At 34.2% G+C, this 25,649-nt stretch overlaps 2 protein-coding genes across 4 annotated transcripts; both read left to right on the forward strand.

Moving 5' to 3' along the window:
• The first annotated feature begins 1,422 nt into the window (after positions 1–1,422).
• On the forward strand, positions 1,423–4,408 carry LOC119641687 (DNA repair protein XRCC1). 3 transcript variants are annotated; one of them, XM_038040477.1, is made up of 6 exons: positions 1,423–1,758; positions 1,827–2,024; positions 2,083–3,116; positions 3,181–3,392; positions 3,451–3,603; positions 3,965–4,408. In XM_038040477.1, exons 1-6 carry the CDS (start codon positions 1,708–1,710, stop codon positions 4,321–4,323), a joined length of 2,007 nt encoding a protein of 668 aa, XP_037896405.1. In that variant the 5' UTR covers positions 1,423–1,707; the 3' UTR covers positions 4,324–4,408. The 3 variants fall into 3 exon arrangements, with proteins under 3 accessions (XP_037896405.1, XP_037896413.1, XP_037896421.1); XM_038040485.1 differs by having other exon boundaries at positions 1,439–1,758; positions 3,969–4,149; XM_038040493.1 differs by lacking the exon at positions 1,423–1,758 and having other exon boundaries at positions 1,870–1,956.
• A 2,285-nt stretch (positions 4,409–6,693) lies between these two features.
• LOC119635143 (N(G),N(G)-dimethylarginine dimethylaminohydrolase 1) lies at positions 6,694–12,390 on the forward strand. The gene is made up of 6 exons (XM_038029744.1): positions 6,694–6,927; positions 10,380–10,599; positions 10,734–10,836; positions 10,904–11,001; positions 11,065–11,289; positions 11,360–12,390. Exons 1-6 carry the CDS (start codon positions 6,899–6,901, stop codon positions 11,483–11,485), a joined length of 801 nt encoding a protein of 266 aa, XP_037885672.1. The 5' UTR covers positions 6,694–6,898; the 3' UTR covers positions 11,486–12,390.
• The last annotated feature ends 13,259 nt before the right edge of the window (positions 12,391–25,649 follow it).

Here is a 25,649-nt window from a genome sequence, read left to right on the forward strand (position 1 = left end):
TTCGTCCTATCTTTTTAAGTAATTTCTCACATCATATGCAATATGTAGTTTTCCACTGCCCTCCTCTTTAGCTCGCTTCAAATATATTAGCTGTTCGTCGGTACATATCGCCATTGATACTTTCACCTGATTCTGGCCGTTCTTAACATACTACGGCTTTCTGATCGCATTAGATAGAGAGATTCTCATTATAAATACATTTTTCATCTCTATCGACTATTCGATGCAAAAAAAACTTTTCTTTGTTGCCTTTGAAGCACCATTTCATAAGCGGTTTTTGGACGTGCTTTGTCTGTTGCTCCTAATTTACTGTTTGCGAGTCCTTCGCAACACTTGAGCGATCAGCACTTCACGCCATAACGAATTTCAATGTTGAGAAGAATCCTCAGTCAATAATGATCACAATTCAACGTTGTCAAGTTTTCTGGTCAATGTAAAGATCATCCTTTTTAAGCGGTGAAAACACTTCTTTGCGAATTGTATTTGATTCTTCTTTCAAAGACATTTTCTTCATTGTTTACTTTAATAATCAATCAAAAATTCGGTTTGCTTATTGATTGATAATTTGTATTCTTGTTTTTCATGTAGTTGTTGCATACATTGCACCAATTATGTATGGATGGTGTTACTAAGCCTCATTTTCGAGGTTCGACCTTTCTAGCTATATGTATGCACAGGAGGCGCGAGAAACTCTATCCTACAATTGTTAAAACAGACATAAGTAAAATTGCTGATGTTTTGCGTTAATTTGGTTGTCCCATTTTGTTTACACAATGATTGCAAAGTGGCAGCACATTTATCATGAGATCTATTAAGTGGCAAAGCAGTGTAACGGAGATCTGTTAAATAACAGAGCAATCTGACTGATTACTGTTAAATAACGGAGCAATGTGACTGATTACTGCTAAATATATTTTTTATATTATTATATCATATCGTATATTTGTATCATAAAATAAGAAAATGAATGTAAATGAGAACAAGTTCCACATAGTTTGAGAAATAAATATAAGGAAATCTTAGTGTAAATAGATACAAGCACAATTGGCAAAAATCACGATTTCTTAAATTTGGCAACTTTGGGAAGTTCCATTTGCTTGTTTCGAGTTGCATTTATAAAAAGAAACTGAGCTGTTTACTTAAAAACAGCCGAAACAAAGCAAAAATATTAAATTTGTGAAAGATATAAGGTAAGGTAATTCTTTTTTTGCGTTTTACTCGTAATTTTATGTGTAATTAATATTTTTAATTCGCTTAAATTTATCGTTGTAATTATATAAAAATTTATAAACTAAATTTGTTTGCATTTTAGAAAAATTTATTATTTAAAAGCCTTCCCCAGCTCTGGGAATACAAGTGAAACTTAATTGCGTTAGCTTCCAACTGAGGGCTTTGGACCTTAGAAACAAACTAAAAATGATGTACTTTTGGCAACTCAGTTAATATTTAAAAAATGAACACGCCAAGGTGATAAACACAAAAAAATCAAACGTAAACAAATAGAATCGAATAGGGTGAATAACAAAAGAAAAGGGATTTCAGCTGCTGTGTTTAGGGTGACTACGATTAACTAACTACCTCGATTAGTCAAGGGAAAGGACTGCGATAAAAAGTAATCAAATTGAAAGTGTGTTTTTTTTCGAAAATATATATATATAGTTCGTGCATTGCCTTTTCATTTATATTTATTTGTAAAACTGACATAATATGCCTTTTGCGTTGTTTAATAAAGTGCGTGAATGCAGTAGTGAAGATCAGGTGAATAAAATAGATATTTGTATGAAATTTGTTTATCATTAATGGAACGCGAAATTTTGAGCAAATAGGTACATGTGGCGGCAAATCTGATAAAAGGGCAAGCAGGGAAAAAATGGAAAACTAAATTGGCGGGCGAAAAGCAAGCTTACGTCATTCTGGAAATGAAAGAAGCTCAACAAATTTGCGGCATTGATATCGGTAATGAGCATTCTGCATTTGTAGAAGTACTGGTCGGTAAGACAAGTTGTACTTCTACTGACTTCACGGTATATTTGTTTTCTCATTTGTTCATTAGCAACAAAATTATGTTTTTAATTCTTTAAGGAAATCTTAATAACGTGCTCATTTATGACACCAGTGGAAAGCAAAAATTCCACGAATATAAATCGGGTACGTTGCTTTAACCAGGACGCTTTAGTGCCGGCAGTAGCTAGTAGTAAGTGGTCATTAGTTAAGATTGTTTGCACGCAACCTTTCAATAGACATGTACAGTACGGTCTCGCCTTTATAAAAGTGCACCTGATTGACAATTCTACTGAAAAAAATATAAATTCTTCCAAGACATTAGTGCCCGAAAATTTCCTTATGCGACGATTGTCTAATGAAAACAAACTAAAGTCGCCAGCTGATGTAATCAGTCCATCGCAGATAGGAAAGTTTAAATTTCGCGAAGACTCGCCCGACTCTGGTAATGAAGTTGCATCGAGTCTTTTTAAACGTTGGAAAACGAGCAAGGAAGTTAATGGCTTTGGCGTGGAAACCACAGCTGCTGCCGCCATACGAAAGGCGTCAAACAACATAGTAAACTGCCAACGGCAAAGTATTGAAGATCAAAAGAAAGCCTCCACCACCAATTTACTAGATAGAAATCGGGATAACCTACTTTTTGGAGACAATGATGATGATGATGGGAATGTTAACGCATATGAAGTTGAGAAAAAAGCACGTTTAGCAAAGCATCTTCAGATTGACAAAGAAAGAAGACATTTGGAATTACAAAAAAGAGAACAAGAAAGCAAGTCTAGACGAAAGTGTGCGGAAAAAAATCCAATTACAGCCATTACAAAGGTTAAAGAAGAGGCAGGAAAAAATCATTCAACTGGGCCAGGGAATCAAGGAATGAAAACCAAGGACATCGGCAGAAAACGAAACAGTTCTCCCGTAAGTGGGCCCAGCAAAAAGTCAAAATTTACAACTGATGAAGGAATCAGGTATAAAGCGTTCAATCAATTATTTGATGGTATTGTTTTAGTTATTAGCGGCATACAAAATCCGGATCGCGCTGAATTGAGAAGAAAAGCAGTGACCTTGGGTGCTAAGTACAAAGCTGACTGGGATAATACCTGCACACATTTAATGTAAGTAATTCAGTCAGAAATTAATTGACGCTAAATTTTCTTCACCTGAATTTAATGGTTGCAGCTGCGCCTTTATCAATACTCCAAAATATAATCAAGTAAAAGGACGGGGAAGGATTGTAACTCGAAGCTGGATAGAAAAATGTTATGATTCGAAAAAATATCTGCCATGGCGGAGATTCGCGCTCGATAGCACGGAGTTAACCAAGCCCGAAAGTGATGAAGAGATTTTAGATGAAGCATTGCGACCCAAATGCAATACTCCTGGTGATAACGGTAATTATACAGAAACTTGAGAGCAATGAGTTCAATTAACAGGAATCTGAATTATTAGATTGTATTGCATCGATGGCCAAGCAATGTGGTGAATCCAATAATACCTTGGCTCTATATGATTTGGAAGATCAAATTGCTTCAAATAAATCATTAGAAAAATATTATAATTCCGATAGCGATACAGAAGACGAAATTGAACGAATTAAACAAAGTAAATGATTTCAATTAAGTAAAGAAAAATATTTACCCAGTCTTATATCCACCACCGAAAAACAAGGGGTGTACCTCCTCTTGTTTACACAAAAAACAAAATAACGCGTCAAACTGCCTATAGCGTGTATATATTCTTGATGACAGTAAAATTATTAGGCGACTTCGATTTGTCTATGTTACTGACTTAGCAAACAATAGCAAAAAGGAAAACGCACTGTATGTAATAACCTAATAATACTAATTTAATTGCGAAGATTGTCCCAATTGGCCCAAGTTCAATTTTCTTATGTATTTATGTGAAGTGGTGGATATAAAAGATCCGCTCTAAGCCAAGTGTAGCATTTTCTTTGACTTTGCAGGCAGTGCACCTTCCATTACTGTTGTGGCCAAAGAGGAAAGAGATGTCTATGACGTCACCACCGATGAGGAAGATTATTTACACGAGAAATTAAAAGAACTGGATTCGACAGGCTTTTTTAACCAGTCAAAATTTTTCATTTGCAACAATGTGGCCAGTGTAGATAAAATCAAGCTGATTAATATCATTGAGGAATATGCCGGCTGCGTAGCTCATAAATTATCCGATGCGCAATATGTTATAACGAATGAAGCTGTTGCTACATCTCATACATTTCAAGGCAAGATAGTACGTCCTCTCTGGGTCTACGAATGTCACGATTTGAAAACGAAATTGCCTACGCAACGTTACTTATTATAAAAATCGCAAATTAATAAACAAAAAGCAAAAAAGATATATATTTTTATTTGAATAAAAATGTATAGCTTTAATGCGATCTAAACCACACACTCATCATTGATACTGTCTATAAAAGTACATTTACTTATTCTTTCCCTACAAGAAGACAGACTAACAATATAACTGCAAAAAAGCTCATCAGGCATCAGCCTATCCCTATAAATTGGCAAACACATGAGTAAGAATGTAATCTCACAATTAATTGTTTTTAGCTGAAAACCATAGCATAGCTTTTCTTTTATTATTTTTAATGAAAGATTAATTATTGTTAACACTTTTTTAACATATTATATGTTCCTTGACAACCTCGGTCGAGACGATTTCATCTTTTGGTAGCACTTGACGTACTCGATGCATTTCGGACTTAATTAGCGAAAGCTTTGGATTTCCTAGAGTTAGCAATACTCAATACGTCCTTGCGTACATTTTCATATGGACATGAACGCTTATTAATACCTGAACATACGGCCTATTTGTTTAAACAATGTTTATTCCGTTTTTCGCTCTAATTGAAACCTTCTATACGAGATTTTAACTGCAAAGGTAATCACTTGAAATTCTGTCCGCTTATTAAATAAACATTTCTTTATCTAGGGTTCTTCTTCCCCCCTTAATTCTATAACCACAAAATCCTCGTCCACACGCGCACAGAGAAGATACAAAATCAGAATTCTACAGCGGATAATTTATTAATTGGATATTTTGTGTTTTTAAATGGTTGCTTGTTAAAACAGAGGTGCAAGTACAATGAAGGGTGATCATATGACGCTTGAGTGTTTTGCTAATTTCTCCAAAGACTTCTGACAAACAAATGGTTGTTTATCATTTAGAATTGATCGTTTCACACTCCTCTACAGGCGCTATTGCCGTCATTTGGGGTCACTAGTTTCGAAGTACTTCAAACTCGTGCAACTTTTGTAAAAATTCGTTCGTTCATCCTGACAAATCTTTACAGTTGACTGCCGTTTACTTCTCACCTCATTTGCACAGACACATGTTTTTTATTTGTTAGAAAATTATATGCGTATTTTTGAAGTACCTTTCCCAAGTGACAATACGATCATATTTTTGGGAATGTATTATGCGGAACCCAACGACAGCTTCTTCGCAGCTAAATGATTAGGTTGGTGAGACTAATGCCTAAGGTCGCCTTAATCACACCGTCATACCCACCTTGCGACATGTTTTTACACCAGCGTCGTTGTTGGAGGACCTCCACGACTTTCATCCGCGAGTGAATAGCGTTTACAATTGAACTCACACCAGCTCTACGCAGTAGCAAAAAATGGGACTACAGCCATAAAAATCAAAGTAAATTGATCGACGCACTTCTGTCTTGAAAACATGAAAATTTTCACGAGTTAATTTCCTTTTTCGTTGAGACACTCTCTTTTCAAGTCCCTCTCAATCACGGCTCAAGTTTAAACTACAAAAAATTTGTGAAAAAATATATGGTTAAAAAGATTTAACTTTACAATGGAAACATCGGATGACATCTAATACCTGCCGTCTTGGATAGCCCGTTACACAATTCGATTACCGATTACGAATATCATTGTGTTGTCAAATCTAAGAAAGCAGGAAAAGTCCTCCTTTCCTTTTTTATATATCTTATAGTCGCTTATAGTGTGTTTTGCAATTTTTTAATTTTATATATTGCGTATATAATTTTACACTTTCTCACACTCTATTAATGTCTTTCGTCGTACGCTTCTACACTATTTTACTGGCCGCATCTAACTACGCGTGTGAAGCGTTGCAAGAGCTAAAACCGTTTGGGAATATATTTTTCATTTGGAATCTGTTGTGCTTTTCCGCCTTTAGTGGTTTCCTAGTGTATTTGGCTGGGTAGCCAAGCGTTTTTCTAGCGATATGATTAGTAGTATAACTCCACGTGTCTGAATATATGAATTATTCTGACTTAAGTACTTCCAAGTATTATTATTTTTATTATTATTATTATTATTATTATTATTATAAATTTACCCATAGAATAAATGCTAAGACTAAAGTCTTAAAGCACTAGCATCTAAGGGTTTCGCCTTTATTAAAAACTCTAACGCACTTGAAATTTGAACTCACGACCATTGAGTTGCTCGTCGAGAACTTTCAAGTAATATTCGGGTTGATTAGCGTTAGGGAAACATGTATTTTTTGTTGTGGCCTAATGATCTTCTATCATGTTTCTTAAAAAAAAAAAAATAAATAAATTTTTCGCCTGATTGCGAATCTCGTGTCGGCCAATTTTGATATTTATAGTCTTCGATAACATTAAAATGCAATATTAAGTGATATCTGTGCTGTGTTTGCACTATGCTTGGCGATAACGATTGTCGATTTAAAGAGTTTCAATCACGGAGCAGACGAAATTTTGCAATAACAAAGCAATAGCATTATGCTTCTCAGAGCAGATTACTTTTCAAGTTAGTCCAGTGAAATCGTTTTAAACATGTAATGCGTGTAATGTAAATGCGAAAATATTATTATTCTTGAAAAGATATTCGAAAAGTGTTGAATCAAAGAATCGAATACGACGATGAAGTATAGTTACGCGATTGTGGCAAGGTGCGTGTATTTGTGACGCAGTTGTGGCAAAAGTTCCTCAGCTTTTTCGATGAGTTTGTAAACAACCTTGGATGAAGTGCGAAATTTCATTAGCTATGTGTTAATTTGTTAGGGCAGATAAAAAGAAATCATTGGTCTTAATATCCCGGCTTGTTCATTCCTCGACATGCTTTATGGAAATGTTAATTAGGCCATTGGGGCGTTGGTCGTTGGTCGTTGATTAATTTCGGCATATTGAATATTTTAACTTGCGTTCGCAATCGTACTGAGCAAAAGAAATGCAATTTCATTGTATGCAGTGAGACACTTTTGCGCCAAACTATATATGAATAGATTCGCACTCAATAAAATTCAATAAATGCATGTTGAACGACTTTAGTTGCAATTGAATTATCGTGGGTGCGAGAGTGTGATCATTAATAGCAATAGCGATAGAAATTAAATAAAATTCTTGTATATTCATTGAAATGTGCGTTGACGGCGTGATGATGTCTTCATTTTTCATATACGTATCCCCCTCCATAGGTGCGATTGAGGGCTGCTTGTGCATAAATTAAAAATAATTATTGAACTTGAAAGCTTATATTATTGGATTTACCTTTTCATATATGATAAATAAATTGCCCTTTACTGTTGATCATTGCCTGGAATAAATAAAAGGGCATTTTTAAACCCACAATTACGTTCAGAGGACGCAGCTTTCCCACGCTCTGAAAAACGCTTCAGAAAAATACTCTATTTTACGATTGGACTAAGTAGAGGATATATTGATTTTGATTTTGAAGCATTACGCTGGGCTTGCTACTGGTACAAAGCTCCCTCTCTCTCTTTCTCTTTCATTTATCCATATCTAGGTTATATTGAGCACATTATTATTTGAATTACTTTGCTCATCCGTGCAAACAAACTTGACCACTTCATTGGGATCAGATGAGACTGAGATCAATAATTGACGTTTAAGGAAATCACTTTACATTATATTTTCTTTTCTTTTTCCTATTGTACACGTGCTATCACTTTCTTCTCCTGTGGATTTAATTGCAACCTATGCCGTCTGTACGTGTTGCTATAGTAAAACTAGCCTGCAGAGCGATGTGACCACTCGATATTCAGCTGATCCTGTAGACACAAATATTAAACAGCCGCCGCAACAATAAACATTCGATTTCCTAGCTGATGAGGATTGTTATGTATGGTCATGGTCCGGCTTGTTGTTGTTTTTGCGATTCTTTTTTCGTTCTACCTAAACGGGAGACGGATTCCCACACTAAAAAGCAATGCTCAGCTGGTTACTTTCTCAGTTTTTCTACGTCACACCCTCTATGCTTCTGCCTTAAGCGCTTGTAAAGGATTTTTCGCCCAATATTACCCGTTTTTGTTTTTATGTCTTGCTTGTTTTGAAAAACGTATGAACCTACAAACACATGCTGCTTGAGGGAACTATCTATCTAAAATATATTTTGGCTTGAACTCGTTTTGTCAGCGCATGAAAATGGAACATAGTCAAAGCAAAGCGTAAGATCGTAGACATTGACTCAATATTTGTTTTTTTTTTGGATGTTGAGTTTAAATGTTAATTAAGTTAAATTAAGACTCAAACAAAATTTTTCTTAAATCATTGTACGTGCGTTCGCTGGGAATGGAAATTCAAGGCAATAGCAAGAGTTTGGAAAAATGAAAAGTTCGATCCTTATACTAGGACAATTCACAGTGTTGTGGCGGCTATCACGCGACTATACTCCATTGCTTATTGGCATCGTTTGCAAAATTTAACTAGGGTCGAATATAAGTAAATGCATGAAATATCGATGGCCAAATTACATATTATAAAAGAGTCTATTGTGCTTCTAGACTATTTTACTGGCCACAATTGCATACATAGACATAGACGTATATAACTTGGTACGTCAGCTGAAAATGGTTGGCACCATTGTTATTTGTTTGAAGCCTACAATTTTATTTACTTATAACTTACATATATATAATTGGGAGCCGATCATATGTAAATAATGTATTGTTGCAGAAGCTAAGCTCTTATTACGATTCCGACGAAATTGAGATGAAACTTGCCAAGTCTTATTTGGAAAATCAGTATGTCAAAGTCCGCCATTGTATTATGCGGCATTAATTCTGGTATACCGTAAGACACTACAATGGGACCTATCTCGTCTAGCACCTTCATCAATGGTTTAGCTACGTGCTGCCAAAGCTGTAATGTTCATTTCGGTATGCTCCTCCGCGGGGACTTGTCGACGATTTGATGCAACGAATTAATAAAGATTTAGGTCGTATCTCGCGTCGGCCTGTTGTTAATAATTTAAGGTTATAAAATATGATAATATTACCTAATGCTTATGATTCTGATTTGCTGCCTAGTGTTATATAATTGCAGTTGCAACAAGATGGCTATCCTCCATGTACGAATGCGGCCAACGTATATAGCAACCTTGACTATATTTCAAAAATCAGACTACAGTTGGTCGTTAAAGTTTTTAGACTCAGATCATCCAATGTTTGTTTTGATTTCGGATATGCGATCTTTATACTCGTACGCCAAAGTATCTATATGAGAAAGTCCATTTCGCCAGATTGGGGCGTAGAATGAATTTTCCGTATATTCCCGACTATAAATATTTACGATCGTCAGGACTATTATTTGCTAACGCTGTAAAGTTATGAAATTGTCTACCTACTAGTATCGAAGCTATTGTCAATGTGGATAGGGGCTCAGAACTATTATCAGGGTCTTCGCAGTGTTAGTGGTACAAAACTCTTTTTTAATTTTACTTGATCGTATTATTATTATTTATAAATTTAGCCAGAGAATAAATTCTAAGACTAATGTCTGTCTTAAAGCACTAGAAATCTAAGGCTTTCGGCTTTATTAAAAACTCTACCGCACTTGAGATTTGAACCCACGACCGTTGAATTGCTAGTCGAGACTCTTGCCTATTCAACCACTCAGACGGATCTACTTGATCGTAATTAATAACCGATTGAGTTGATCAACGATTAATTACTGATTAATATATTTTTAATAAAAAGCTTCAGATCGCCAAAGACTAAGTTTCGCAAAAACTCAGCAATACTGTGAACTTTATATTAATAATCGATTGAAAGACTTTGGCGAATTCGTAGTCTTGTAGCGCACGTAGTCTACGAACTTTCTACACTAGTAATCTAATTAAGATCTTTGATTTTGTTCTAATGATGATAATAATGATTGCATGACGCGTAACCTATTTCCTGCAGTCTGAAGTGAGCATACCATGAATGATTGCTGCAACTCCAGTTAAAACGTGTTCAAAATGATCTGCGTTGATTAAATATGAGCTAAGGGGGTTCGATTAGGTTGTGCAAGAAGATACGAATTTGCTGGATTTTTTTATATATGATTATAACACATTTACGATCAATAATTTAACGGTTAAAGTGTTTTCTGTCTCTTGTAGAATTTCAAATTCTCTAAAAGTGGACAAACCATGCGATCTAGAATTGGCTAAAGAGCAACACCGATCGTTTTGTAGCCTTTTACGCGAGATAGGTCTCGACGTTATTGAGTTACCGCCAGATGATGAACTGCCCGAGAGCGTCTTTGTAGAGACGTCCGCGATTATATGTAATGGAGTGGCGCTGATTGGCAAATCCGATAATCCGATGCGAAAGAAGGAGGTAAGTGTGCGTATTTTGCTAATAAACAAATGTACTCTTAAGTGATATATTTGTTTGTGTTTGTGTGCATGTATATCTGTTTGTTTATATGTTTTGGGTATGGGTGTTGGTATGTGGCTGTGTGCGTTTGTTAGGCGGATAGTATGGCTATAATATTAAAAAAAGAATTGGACATTCCAGTGGAACTGATTGATCATTCGAACGCACAATTGGATGGAGGCGATGTTTTATTCACAGGTGGGTTGCAAGAGATTTTAACCAAAAAAAAAAAGAAAACTATCACATAATGTTTAATATATTGTAGGGCGAGAATTTTTTGTAGGCATATCAAATTTTACCAACGAAGATGGTGCTAGAGCGGTGGCTATCACTTTTCCCGAATATCCGGTTACGCCTATCAAAGCAAGTGAACTACGATCTAAGATAAAAAAAATTCAATAACCAATTCGAAAGCTTTATTTGCAGGTTGGCGGGCCGCAACGTTTGAAATATTATATAACAATGGCTGGACCAGATGTGCTTTGCGTCAGCAATAGTACAATCTGTCAGGAAATTGTAAGACGCATGGAAAGAGAAGCTAGTTTTAAGTATCAAAAAATCACTTTACCCGAAGAGCACGCTGCAAATATGCTTTACATAAATGGTACTCTCGTCCATCGTACGCCTTCCGAAATACCTGCATCCTATAAAGTGGGTAATCAATTGAGAGAAACAAAATTTAATTCAATCGCTTATTATTTTTTTTTTTTCCGGTCTTCAGGTGATTAAAGAAAAAATAGACATTCCTACACGTAACATAGATATAAGCGCATTTACAAAATTTTCCAGCGGATTGACGTCGGCCTGTTTACTCTTGCGGCGGTGGAAGTCGATACGTAGATTATAGAATTACGGCAATCTGAAATTGGACTTTCAATTAAACCCTTAGCCGTGCTTTGCCGCTTACAGATCTGAATCTTATCGGTTATGTGTGTTTAGCTAATTCGAATTTACTCTTAATTTTTATATCCACCACCTAAACATTAAGATATATTATTTTTGTCCGTCCGTCGTTAATAAATTAAAAAGAGGGGTAAGAAACGAAGAGACAGAAGTATCAAAAATCATGATAAGCGCAAAAAATTCAAGTCGATAAAAGATTATCAAGTTTTGTCCGTTATGGAAGAGGAGAAATTGGTGCAGAAAGCTGAAGTCGAGACCATACATTACAATCGCAACGCTTTAATACATGTTGCTGCGCAAATTGGTGTAACGATAGGAAAAAGTTTGCATCCAGAGTCGCCGAAAGCTCTAACGTTGAAAAAAAACGGTCTTGAGAACCCCATTGTCAATTGTCCCCAATGCTTTTTTTTTTTTCTTTATAATATGACCAATCACTCAGGGGATTCCTGTAACACGGTGAGGATTAGAAACAGGTGAGGAAGGAGGGGTGATCACTTACTGTCGGTATATGATCAATCGGTAGTTGTTATGTCTTCACAGACCGATCTCACTCGCTATAGTTACGACCAAAGTAAACTCTACTGCATTTAGACTTGAGAACCCACGGACTTTGATTTGTTAGTCGCGATTCTTGCCTACTCTGCGACCCAATGCGGAATTAACGCACTAGTTAGGAGGGTGGTGGATCTCGCAACTGATTTGCTCAAAGGCGAATACAAATTTTTCATGTTTTTTTTTTTTTTTTTTTTTTTTTTTTTTTTTTCTAAATGTCTTTTATCTACATGTTAAATAGAACAAATGTTAATAATAAATTATAAAAAGTTACCTTTTTTTCTAAATACCAATCAATAATCTGAAATAGTTTAATTGTTTTTCCTTTTTTTTTTTAAATAAAACATTTTTTAAAATTTATTGAAACTAAGTTTTGTTTTCACATTTTTTTTTACTTGTTTTCCTTTTTTAGTTTAGGTAAATATATTTATGCCTACTTGTTATTGCATAATTATGTGTTTGCTTATTTTCTGTTTTTCTTTTTTATAGTTGTTTGTATTATTATTGTTTGCTTAAGTTTTTTATATAACTTATGGATTTCATGTTCTTATTGTTGATGTTGAGTTTGCAATGTATTATGAGTGGGGGAAAAGGGTTGGAAAGATAGAAGAGGGTGGACAGGATTAAGGTGAGTTATTAATTTAGTTCACATGGTATTTATTTTCATTAAATGCTATCATTATCATCATCATCATCATCATTAATAATAATAATAATAATAATAATAATAATAATAATAATAATAATAATAGTAATAATAACAACTATAACAATTTTTAACTTAACTATGGTAACACAAGTTTTTTTTTTTTCAAGATATTTCCTATAATTCATTAAATGACTTTATGCATAAGTAATCGGCCTTCATTCGAATGATGCCTATGTGGTGTCATAGAATCAATGCTTCAGCATTTTGTTTGAGTTATTTTCTATTTTTCTTTTATCTTTCTTCTCACTTTTTAGCGGTGCGGTTCGGAAGTTAATCGTTAATTACACTCATGTATATCACGTCTATCTGTGAGATTGGCTAATGAGCCAAGAAAGAAAAAGTGAAGGAAATAAGAGAGGAAGGAAAGACAGACAAAGCGAGAGACAGAGAGAGAGAGAGAGAGAGACAGAAAGAAAGAGAGAGAGAAAGGACATCATTCGATATGAACGAACCTCTGAACTCTGATTTCATTTTGGTTTTTCAACTTTTGTTTAGTTTTTTTTTTTTTTTTTGTATTATTACTAAGTTCTAATTATAGCATTTTTTTCTGTAGGCACCCTAATGTTTAAAGCTTTTTGCAGAACATTGTTTTTTTTTTTTTTTACTTTTTTAACATTTTCTTTTCTTTTTTTTTTCTTTTTTTCACAATTCAAGTTTCATAACTTCCGCTTTTAAGATTTATTTTTGTTTATATTTGTTTTTATTTATTTTTAATGTGTGTGTATCATCTGTGTTCGCTTAGTGTTTACAATTAGTTTAAATATAAATAACAATTCTTATTAATTTATTGACTTAATGTACAATTTTTAGTTGGTTTTGGTTTATGCATATAATTTAAATTTTGAATTTAACTTGGTTTGTTTAGCATTTATTTTTGAAATTCAATTTCTTTTCCGTTTGTTCGATTTTAAGACTTCAATTATTTCTCCCCTTTATCCTTATCGTTTATTTCTTTTAATTTCCTCATGCAATTGCGATTATTTAATTTTTTAATTGTATAATTTTGATAATATCTCGTCTGCTTTGGTTAAATTTTTGTTTTTATTTTAAGTTCAGTTTTAGATTGAGTTTTGTTTATTTTAATTTTTTATTTTTTTTAATCTTTAGATTTTTAATTAAATATTTTTATGCACGTTTTTGGATATTGTAAATGGATTTTTGTTGTTGTTGTTGTTGTTATTTGCTATATATAATTTTTTATATATTTTGCTTCATTCTTTCTGTATGTAAAACGTACATTTCTATATAAATTGGTCTTTGTTGTTCTTGTTGTTGTTGTTTTCATATCGAATTCTTTTTCAGTATTTTGTTGTGTAAAAAATAGTAGAAAAACATAAAAATTCGAAAATAAAACAAAATTTTTGGAAATATGGTTTCTGATAGAGTGGCATTTCTACGACTACTTGAGATGTTTGATTTGTATAATTAATTTATTATTATATTAGAGGTTTTTCTTCTTTTTTTTACACGATCGTCCTCACACTGTGTTTATTTGAATAAAATTGTTTAAAATGTTACTTTCCTTGGTCTCAGTGGCTACGAAATGTATCAAAAACGTTTTCATCGAATTCTAAAAGGGAAAGGTGTTCTACAGCTCTATTCAAAATCTACGAAGAGTTAGCCAATTAAAAACCGATTGTTATAAAATGGTTAAGCCCTTTTAAAGTAGTATAGATTGGGGATAGGGGAAGTATGCACCGACGACTCCTTAAACTATATGCCTTCTATGTACGTTGGAAGTTATCCCGTGTTTCAGTCTCTGTCAAAATTTCAAAATATTTTCATCAAAACTCCTCGTGAATTGGCCCTAATTTGCACCGTCTCAATCAATCTGATAAGCGAAAAACTAAAAGCAAACAAATTAGAATGCTTTATTCGAGCAAGGCCTACCATTAGATACCCTACACTATTTCGCCTAATACAGTGATCCACTCAGTTTCTTAATAATAGACATTATTTTTATTCTCATGAAAGCGCTCTCGTTTTGGGATACATAAACGTGAATGTGGTCTAAATTTAGCAAACTTAATTAACTTGTCAAAGACTTTATTATTTTCCAATTGTTTCAGTCATAGCAAGTCGTAAATTAGACTTTGTTACCATAGAAGAGTTTGCTTTCATGAGGGACCCGATAAGCCGTGTGATCTAGAAAATAAACTTATGTGATCCAAATTCCCTACGGTTTATTTAGTTAAGGATCAATTTTCATCACAAAATATTAAGCTGTATAAAGCCCAACGTTTCATTAGAATCCTCATAGGGGTGAGTATCCAAACAAGAGAGCTATGTAGTCCAAGTTTGGTACGGTTAATTTTTATGTCAAATTATTAGTATGAACGAATTTTCATTAAGAAGTATTGAAAATTTGGCCTTTTCACCATACAAAAATTCAGTTTCCGTAGGATCGTTTATACGGTAAGATCTTCAAAAAATTGATCCATCCAATCCAAAATTTTCACAGCAATTCAGATAATTGAAATACTATTACTAAGTGGGTTTTGTCACGAAGTTGTTAAAATTGCAATATTTTTTCATAAAATCACATATCAAAATAAGGCGCTATGGGGAGACAAGCTTAGATTGATTCGAAAAGTGATTCTGACCCGATCAATATAATAAAAGGTGGGTGGGTCTATTTCAAGTTGTTTTCGGTGTTACAGTTGTCTACGCAAACTTAATATAGTTTGTGCCGTAACTGGTGTAGAGTATAAAATCCAATGCGTTCACGCGCCGCGACGCCACTTTTCGGTGAGAGGTGTAAAGGCTATTAAAACTATATGCGAGACAATAACGTAATTTCTATCTGTAACTGCAGAAGTTTACGATTTTCATCTTTTTGTCTAGAAAAAAAAATTTGGGCTCAAATTTTCCCATTATACTGGAAACAACTAATCTTAAAAGGTTATATTAACTTTGGTCGGTTATATACAATATTCAGACGCATTTGAAATAGATCCATCTTGTATTCTATCGATCGAGTCAAAATCACTTTCTGAATCGATTTAAGCTTTTCTGCTCGTCTGACCATCTGTCGTGCAAGCATTTTATTACTTCACCACTTATGGTATATGGTATATTAAGTTTGTACGGATGCATGTAAGACCTTGAAGGACTTCATTTAGACCCACCTTTATAGATCGATTCAGAATGAATTTCCATATTGATCTAAACTTGTCTGTCCGTCTGTCTGTCTGTCCACCAATTTTCAGGTCGCAATTTTTGAGACGTTTTGGTTAAGCTTGGTCCACCGATGTGTTTTACCAACGACGAGCCCCGTTGAAAATGATTCAGATTGGGCACTTTCGTCACAACCTTTCCTCTAATAGCATCTTATATTAAAAAGTCATTTTACGATTAACTGTATTAGGCAAAGTAAGGGCGGGTATTTAATGGTAGGCAGTGGCCCATTATAATGTGTTTACTTTCGGTTTTTCTGTTGTGTCAGGGTTAATTCGAAATTCAACTAAATTGGTGAGTGACTCCGCGCCTTAAATTTCTTAAATTGTTGCGCTTATTAAAACCTCCAGGTAGATTACAAAAACTCGCCTAAATTGTTCTAATAATTCGGCAACAATTCCAAAAAATATTATATACATCAAGTCATACCCAACATTTCAGGGGTATTTATTTGCATTACAAGGTGTTAGGAATTTTTAGATGACTTCTGTATGAGAATGAGTCATTGTTGCGCTTAGGGAAAACTAAGCGGATGGCTTCGACATGGATGGGATGAGACATGTGCACATTTTCTACACATATTTTTCATATAATGTATATGTATATATATATATGTATATATATATAATAGTTTACGTTTCATATTGGTAGCGGTAAGTGCAACAGTGGTGATTGTGTTCAACATCGCAAGTAATAACCTTGAACGTCTTGTGAAAAGTCGCGACTGAAGTAGAAATGAAAAAAGTATTAGGGTTTCGAACCACTGCGTTCATTCGAGAATTGAGAGGTGTTTTTCTATGAGGCCATCTTGGGGCTCAATGGATTTTTTTTTTTTTTGATCAACAGATTGGCCGACACATAGCACATCTCTTCTGTGCACTTCATGCCAAAGGCTTAGCACTCAATGTGCTACATCTGGTGGCCATGGAGATGCCAATGTTCTGTAACAGTGCATCAATTAAAGGGTTGCCTTTACTAAAATCGTCCAAACACCAAAATATCTAAAACAAACCTCGAGCCCCGTTCATCGAATATATGAAAATCGTGACTTTGTTTTTGGTTCGCTAAAAATGTATTGAGTTGATTAGGATAGTTTTTCCGTGAAGTCAGGCCCCAACAACTTTGAGTAGGAGTTAATTTTATTTGTCTTGTTGCGTATGTTTCTTAAATATTTTAAAATTTTTTTTTTTTTTTTTTTGTTTTGTGAAAGAAAACCATTAACAAATCTAATATTCAAGTAGTGAATAGGCTAAAACGGAGCTGGGAGTGGCGCTGCTTCATGTTCCATGTTATTTATGTTAAGATACCGTATTATACGTGAAATAGTTACTATGTATATGCGTATTTGTGCAATTTTTCTGCTTTAATATGTAAATGCAATGAGACTCTGTTCTATTTATTATAAAGAAACTCCCTGTTTGGCATAATTAAGTATATATATATGTATATATTTTATTTTTTCCATTATTTTTCTCGTTACTATATCTTTATTATTATGTATTTGATTTTATATTATTTATTTATTTATTTATTTATTTATTTTTTTTTTTTTTGATTTTCAGATAAAATTCCAGACACGTTAATATTGTTTGTTTGCAAGGGAAACCACGAATTTGGGGATTAAAGGATAACAAATTTACCGTTAGTTAAATATTTGAAACCCAGGCATATCGGAGTGAGAGAGTGTTGTTGTTATTGTTTTTGTTGTTCTGTTGCGTCAGCGATGCTTCTTTCATTTATATATATATATATATATAATTATTTTTTTGTTATTGGCTGTGTGTCACAGTACTGCTGTCTCCGAGCTTACATGCACGTGTGTGAATACATGTAGATACATATATGTGTACATGCATACATTAATACAATATCAGTGTAAGTGTGGTTATGGTTCATTTTAAAGTTGTATTGTAAATTCTTTTAAAGCTTTACATTGATTTTATTTTTGTTGACATTTTGGTTGACAAACAGTCTTCTTAAATATTGAATAAATGAATGCATTGACTGATGAATGATTGATTGATCTTTGCTTTTTATTGATTTAATTGTGAGTTTTATTTTTCGCATTTTTTAAATTACAAAAGATTTCGTAAATGGAAAGCGAGTAAAAAGAAAAATTATTGTTTCTGATATATGGGCGGATAACTTGAAGTCGGTCCTAAGTTATTTATTTTTATTTTTTCTTTTTTTTTTCTTTATATTGGTCCTTCAACTAAATCAATTAATGCGATTTCCTGTGTTTTTAACGTGTTCCGATAAATAAAATTTTGTTCGAATTATAATTTTTTTTTTCTTTTTTGATAGTGCATTTTGAGATTAATAAAGATTAGCTGACTCTTTACTACGGCGTTTGGTGAAGAGAGAGAGAGAGAGAGAGAGAGAGAGAGAGAGAGAGAGAGAGAGAATGACGGTAGATGCCGGCGAGACACGGATGCGCGCTTTGTGGGAATAGGTTGTTTTTGCGTGATACTAACGTTTTTACTCTGATTACTTCTTTTTATTATACAATATAATAAATTAGTTTCTTTCACTTACTTAATTCGCTATTTCTACATACATAAACGGGTAAATATTCATTCATAATGCAAAGGAATAAAATTTTTCATATGAAAATAATTTCTTTTAATCTTTACTTAGCATTTAATTGCGAAGAACGAAGCAAGCCCAAAAAAAAGGAGAGTAAGTAAGAATGCTAGTCAGGCTAGACCGACCCTCCGATACCCCTACACTACTTTCATTACCCCACACACATATACATTACGTTTACGCAAATGCATAATTTTCATGAAAGTCCTCACATTGAAGGATGCTCAAACACCAAAGTGTTCTAAATTGAACGTCGTCAACGATTTTGTTATGTTTCAGTGTCGCTTTAGTCATAGCAAGCCACAAATTAGGCATGTGGCAATAGAAGAACTACTTTAGAAATTAGATCTTTTTGGTATATAAAGTCTTTCTCAGCTTTCATTAAAACTCTGATATGGGTTGGGATCCAAAAATAAGCCTCAACTCGATATGGTTAATTTTTATATCAAAATATTATGAAGGAATTTTCACCAAGGAGTATTGAAAATTAGGCTATGTTATTATATAAACATTCAGGTTTCGCAGGAACGATTATGGGGCAAGAGGTGCTCTATCTGACTGAAAGTTTTCCTATTTAGAATCCGAAATACTATTACTAAGTTATTTTTGTTGCAAAATTCTAAATATTATAATATTTTTTCTTCTTGTCGAAAAAATGGTTCGATGGCAAAGATTTTCAATGGCTTTTGTCCTTGAGTCAAAGCACGTACAAGATGAACACAAAAACACATGTAACAATAACAGACGGACATGCGGACAGGCATATACCGTCTGCATAAACTTAGTATACTCTGTACCACAAGCGGTGTAGGGTATAACACACTTATATGACTTATATGACTTGTGTCGAAATATCGTTTTTGTTTATCCTTAATCTTTCCAAGTTTCCAAACATCGAACATCACTACAACGCAAGTTTTAGTTTAGTAAGCCGTTGCAGATTGTAGTTGCTGTGGTGATTGCTGTACAAATAATTACAGTTGAAATGGTAATCGTGTTGTTAATGGTTCTAGCTGTCCTTGTACTCATCGTTGTACATGTAGATAAAGTAGTAACTGTAGTGGCAGATGAGCGGTGGCATAGAGTGGAAGTGGTAGTGGTAGTGTTAGTGTTAGATGTGGGTGTGTTTGAAGTCGGAGTGTAGTTACACTGGCATTTGCCGCAACAATATCAATGAAACTTTTAAGATGAACTACGAAGACCTCATGTTTATGTTCAAAACACTGAGATGAATGTTTAATCGCAAGAGAAAGTCGGCTTTCTCAACAAGTTTATGAATCCTCTGTAAATACGCATTTTCAGAAGTAATGTACAACAAACCTGATCTAATCCAAAATACTTCTTAAATATTTTTACAGAATTACTACCGGTTTCGGAATCAAAATGGTCACAACAAAAAGAATTCTTCACTAACGATCTATTAAGAGTATAAATTACTACGATCCGTTTTTTGTGGTCAAAAATGCTTCCGTTTCAGGAGTGTCCGCCGCTGGCTGTTGCTTAGGCTTTTGCGTTAGGCAATTTCTAAATTCCATCTTAGGGGAAAATCTCGTCTTTCGCGGCTGTTCCCAAAAGAACCAATGTTGAAATATCGCTATAAAAATCGAAGCATCCTTCGAAAAACAATAAGTTATGTAATAAAGCTCGTCATGTTTGCTGATAACAGTAGGGAAGGTAGGACTTCTAAGGTTAAAATTCTAAGCATTGTCCGAACAAGGATTGTCATTTGGCGTTGGATTCCTTTATACTAAAAACTAACGGTTTTCACACGTGTTTCCTATCCGTGTAACACGACGACGGTCAGAAAGAATTGAAGAAAAAGGAAAGAGATAGGGAGGTGGTGGTGACAGGCTAGTGGGCGCCCAGTCGGCAAGTATTATATCCCTACCAACTGAGCACTGACCATCTAGTAGACTCTATTCCATTTGAGATTTGAACACGCGAAAGTCAAAAAAATGTTGCGCCGCGGGAGATATTTAGCTTTATCATCGATGTTAACGGTTCGTCTTCTCTACAATATGGTTATTTAGACTTTGTATATCGTATCGTAGCAGCACTATCCTTGGAATTGAGCAAGAAACGTAAAGTTTCACTCAAACGGAGGTGTTTTTGGTACAGACTCTACAATTATTCAAAGTTTTAAAGAATTGTGTTGCGTACCCGTTCGTGTGAGAATTTATACAGTTTTGTATAATTTACAGGCAATTTTTCCAAAAGAGAGATTCACAACTTTATTCTACACCCCACAGTGTTATTTACAAAATCTCTCCCAGTCTCTCTCTCTCTCTCTCTCACTCTCTTCTTTTCTTTCTCCCTTAGGAAAGAAATCAAAAGCAATTTGTAACCCCAGCAGCTAAGTGACGACCGTGGAGACGGAATCTTTAATACCCATTCCCGTTATTTTAAAAAGTAGCAAAAAAAAGGAAAAAACTAAATTTTTTTTTTTCATTATCAACCTGCACGCAAGATATTCAAATATATCAGACTTGATGCTAATGGAAAATTGTGAAATTTGTAAAACTTTCTTTTGAATATTTTGGCAAAACGGATACATCCGTCATCCTTCGGTGGTGGGTATAAAAATTGCACTCTGCTCGAAACGATTGTGTGTACGAAATTATAAATAGTCTGTCCGATGTCGCCTCAACCCATGGTGCACGATTTCGCGGCCATAGCTTAAACAATTTATTCGACAGCTAGTCTTTATAACTTGGGCAATAAGTTTTCATATATTGGATTTTGGCCCATAGTTCATGGCTTATTTCGTATATAGAATTTTTTTGAATGAAATATGGATTATTATTTATGCCAGGAGAATTAAATATTGTGGCGGTGCCACTCATACCCCAAATAACATAAGACAATCTTAAGAAAGTGTGCAAACTTTTAGGTGATCTTTCTAATGCTACCAAAGAGATTATTCTTTGGGCTTAATGTATGTTCTTGAGCGTCTTCTCTCTGATACTCTAACCTTTTAGCTATCTATTTACAAAATGTATCCTCTTAATAGAGAATATTTTGCTAGAGATGTGTTTCCTTTTAAATTCATATTTAAGCCCACAGTATTAAGCAGCATTACCTAATCTCAAAATACGAACTGAATACCAAATTAACGCAGCTTCTTAAAGAAATTCTTATAAGGACAGAAATTCTTATAAGTACTTTCTAAATGAATTCCAAGCTTAAAAGTGGTACAGTTCCGGTAACATTAGCTAAATAATTGAAATCAATTTAAGTTCACTTCGTTGATACTACCTGTGGCAGTTATCAACTCGAAATTGAATAACGATTAGCGCGATTAAGTTTAAAAAAACTGAAAATGTTACATCACTTCGCCTAATATAGTCCTATACTCATTTTCTTAATAATACACCAAAAACTATATGTTATTTTTATGTAAATGCATAATTTTCACGCAAGCCCCCATGCAGCGAACTTCAATGCCTAGCAAACTTAATTAACTTGTCAAATATATTATTATTTTCCGATTGTTTCAGGCATAACTAACCGCAAATTGGGATTTATCGTCATAGAAGGATTTGCTTTCATGAGAGATCTTACATGCGCTGTGATTCAAAAAATTAACTTATGTGAGCCAAATTCCCTCCGGTTTATTTAATTAGGGATTAATTTTCATCACAACATATTAAAAATTAGACCGCTTTGGGATATGAAGCCTTATTTTTCATTAGAATCCTAATATGGGTTGGTATCCAAACAACAGAGCCATGTAGTCCAAGTCCGATACGGTTAATTTTTATGTAAAATTATTATTATGAACAAATTTTCATCATGAAGTATTGCAAAATTTGGTCTTTTCACCATCAGTCCCTATGGGAACGGTTGTAAGGCAAAGAGCTCAAAAAGTTGCTGTATCTAATCCAAAATTTTCGCATCAATTTAGAATGCTGAAACTTTATTGCTACATGACTTTTGCAGCAAAAGTGGAAAAATTACAACATTTTTTCTTATAACGACTTATCGAAATAAGGCGGAACATGGGCAGTGATCGAAAAAGTGATCCGATACCCACCGTTTTCAATAATGTTCGTCCTTGGGTCGAACCAAGTACCAAGTATACCAAAGTTCACGAAAATATGTTAAAAATTGCCACTTATAGGTTGAACACACAATATATGGGCCGACAAACTTAGATTAACCAAATCATTTTCCGAATCAATTCGTATAATAAAAGATTGATATCTCTCAAGCCATTCGGGGTTTTAGAAATGTTCGCAGAAACTTTATACACCCTGTATCACAAGGCTCTGTTCTTTTCAATTCTCTCTTTTTGGTAGTCATTAACGACCTCCTATGCATAACGGAGAAACCTATCTACTCGTTTGCAGTCACAGTAACCTGTGTCATTCGTTTTCCTTTAGTAAAAGACGATGCAGCAACGAGATAGAGAACAAACGCTTTCTTGTGAATGCCACATTGAGTCGGTGCCTCACAAAAATATCGGAAAAATATTTTTGATGATGTCAATGTGGAAGGACCGGCAGCCCTTGATGTTTTGGATATGAGAATATAAAACTATGTTCGTTGGACAGAACATGTGCTCGAAATGTCGAAAGACGGAGTCAAGGGATTGGGTTCTTAAAGCGGCGCACAAAATATTTTATTGCAGCCGATACCCATACCTTTTACACCGACTATATCCAAAATTCGAGAATAACCCGCATGTGTGGGTGGGAGCCTCTAAATTCTTGTTCGAGGCTCTCCACCGCATACAGCGAAAGGGACGACGGAAGTGTGTCCAGAGCACTTGGATAATGTGGGCTTTGTTGCGCTTAGGTACAAGTACCTTCGGGACAAGTATTCTACGGAGATAAAAGAGGTATGTTCGCCAATTAAATCCTTCAACAGAACTAAATAGCTTTCTCAGAAGCCTCGCGTACTCGTTCTGAATTTACGTATATATTGCACAACATTCCACCGCAACTCGTCGTTTTTTTATTGGGCTGCTCGCCTTTGGAACAAGGTATCCCTGCCGTCTCTGATGTGTCCACTTTCAAGTCTTATCTTTTTTGAATCGTTTCAGAATAGCCGGTACTTCACTCAGTTTACAATCGCTTTCTGGATCGACTTAAATTAATTCGTCCTCTGTTTGTCTTTACTCTTGTCTTCAACTTACAGGTACGACGCGTTTTCGTCCATCAACGAGCGAACTATTGAAAATGGTTCGGATCGCATCAATCTTCCATGCAAAAGCTTACTTTGAAAAATTACTATATGAATAATCGTATTGAGCAACGTAGTGTAGGGTATTTAATTGTGGGCCGTGTATAATAATTTTACTTGTGTTTTCTAAGTTGTCGCCATTAATTATTTGTATCTTAAAGTTTTTCATAACGAAAACCGTAATTGCAAACGGTTTGGATCTGTAAGTGATACAATATGTACAAGTTTGATAATTAGGGTTCGATATGAAGGTTTTTGCTCTTATACGGTAAATGAATGAGTAGTAGAGATGTTAACACTCTAACGCGTTCAACATGCTTTGACATATGTACAAGCTAACGCACTAGTAAACGAAGGAGGGGGTGTGAGAGAATGCAGTTCGTCGTGTGAAAACGTTTTCAATAAAGATATTATGGGGGTTTTCAAGTCTAGGACTTTAATTCAATAAAATAAAATTGAGAAAAAAAAGGTTTCTTTTTCTAAGAAAGTCAAACATTAGGCGACTGTGATATTTAGTGAATGTATGGCCAGGAAGCGAATCAGTAATAACGCCATTAACTGAAGTAACAACCTATAGCGAATTAGATTTATTTTCTATCAACAAGTCCTAACAATTCGAGTGTCTAAAGCGTGCCACGTAAATAACAATAATTAAAATAATCATCAAGATAACATATTTGTATATCGGGCAATAATTAAAGTCTGAGATGTAAAATTGAAATGTTCTTTTACTTGCACTGACAGGTCACAGGGCTTAGGCAAAGGAACTACTGCTGGAAAAAAAAAGAAAGAGAAAGAGAGAGAGAAAGATAGAAAAGAATTTTTCCTCTTGGCCTATGCTTACGCTAAATAACTTCAAAAGGGTTGTTAGTCCTGCTTTCTCCTCTCCCACGCTCCAGGAAAAAAGCAAAGGCATGCACGTGCTTATAAAACTGTTGCTACGGTCTGCTCTTGTGTGGAGACGAAAAGCAAAGCGGAGATAAGAAAGTTTGCTAAGTTAAATGGTTATTCCGAGGGAATTGAACTCAAAATGGGTAGAAAAAGTGAATTGATCGTTATTTTGTTTATAGTAAGCAAATTTTAGAATCGCACTTTGATGGATTTGCATGAATGGCTCTTCTGCTGAAAGTGTTGTACGTGTTATCATCGTGCTTTGAAATTTGCAATAAGTAGCTCAGCTATGGACGTAGATTACATTATTTACGCATACAGTCTTACAATTGTTTGGTCCACAAGTACGCTGAGGGCAAAAGTAAACTGATTGCTATTGACTTGTTACTAATATTATTAATGTAATTCATATTAATAATAGCGATTTAAGGTTATGTGTGTACATGTGTAATGTTAACGTATCTTTGAGTACATATAAGTATTTCGGTCCGGTCTGAGTTAATTTTTGTTTGTTTGTAGTTTGTTGCTATGTTATTTGTTTTTTGTCCATCATTTTTCTATGGCTTTGTTGATTAAATACCGTTTTCGTTTTTTTGTCTACGTTGAAATTTTGTATGATTTACTTATTGTAGCTCTCTCTCTTAACACACATTTGCTGCATTATTATAATAATTTGTTTATATTATTATAATAACTTGTATATATATATGTATCTAACGGGTGTGTATGGATTCGTTTCATTTGGCTTTTTAAGGTTTTTCTTTTTGTTAATAAATCTTTGAGTATTACGATTAGATTTTCAATTTAAATTTGTTTTTTTTTCTTTTTTTTTTTCGTTTTTTTTTTATTTGTAGTGTTATTATTGTTTTTTATCTTAATTTCTTTAACTAGTTTAGTTTTAATATATCAAACTGTATTGTTGGTTGCAACAAATGGATTCAGTTATTTAATACATATATAGGTACATACATACATACATACATACATACCTTTGAGAGATCGGAGGTTC

Source organism: Glossina fuscipes, unplaced genomic scaffold (assembly GCF_014805625.2).
Source record: "Glossina fuscipes isolate IAEA_lab_2018 unplaced genomic scaffold, Yale_Gfus_2 0, whole genome shotgun sequence".
Lineage (NCBI taxonomy): Eukaryota > Metazoa > Arthropoda > Insecta > Diptera > Glossinidae > Glossina > Glossina fuscipes.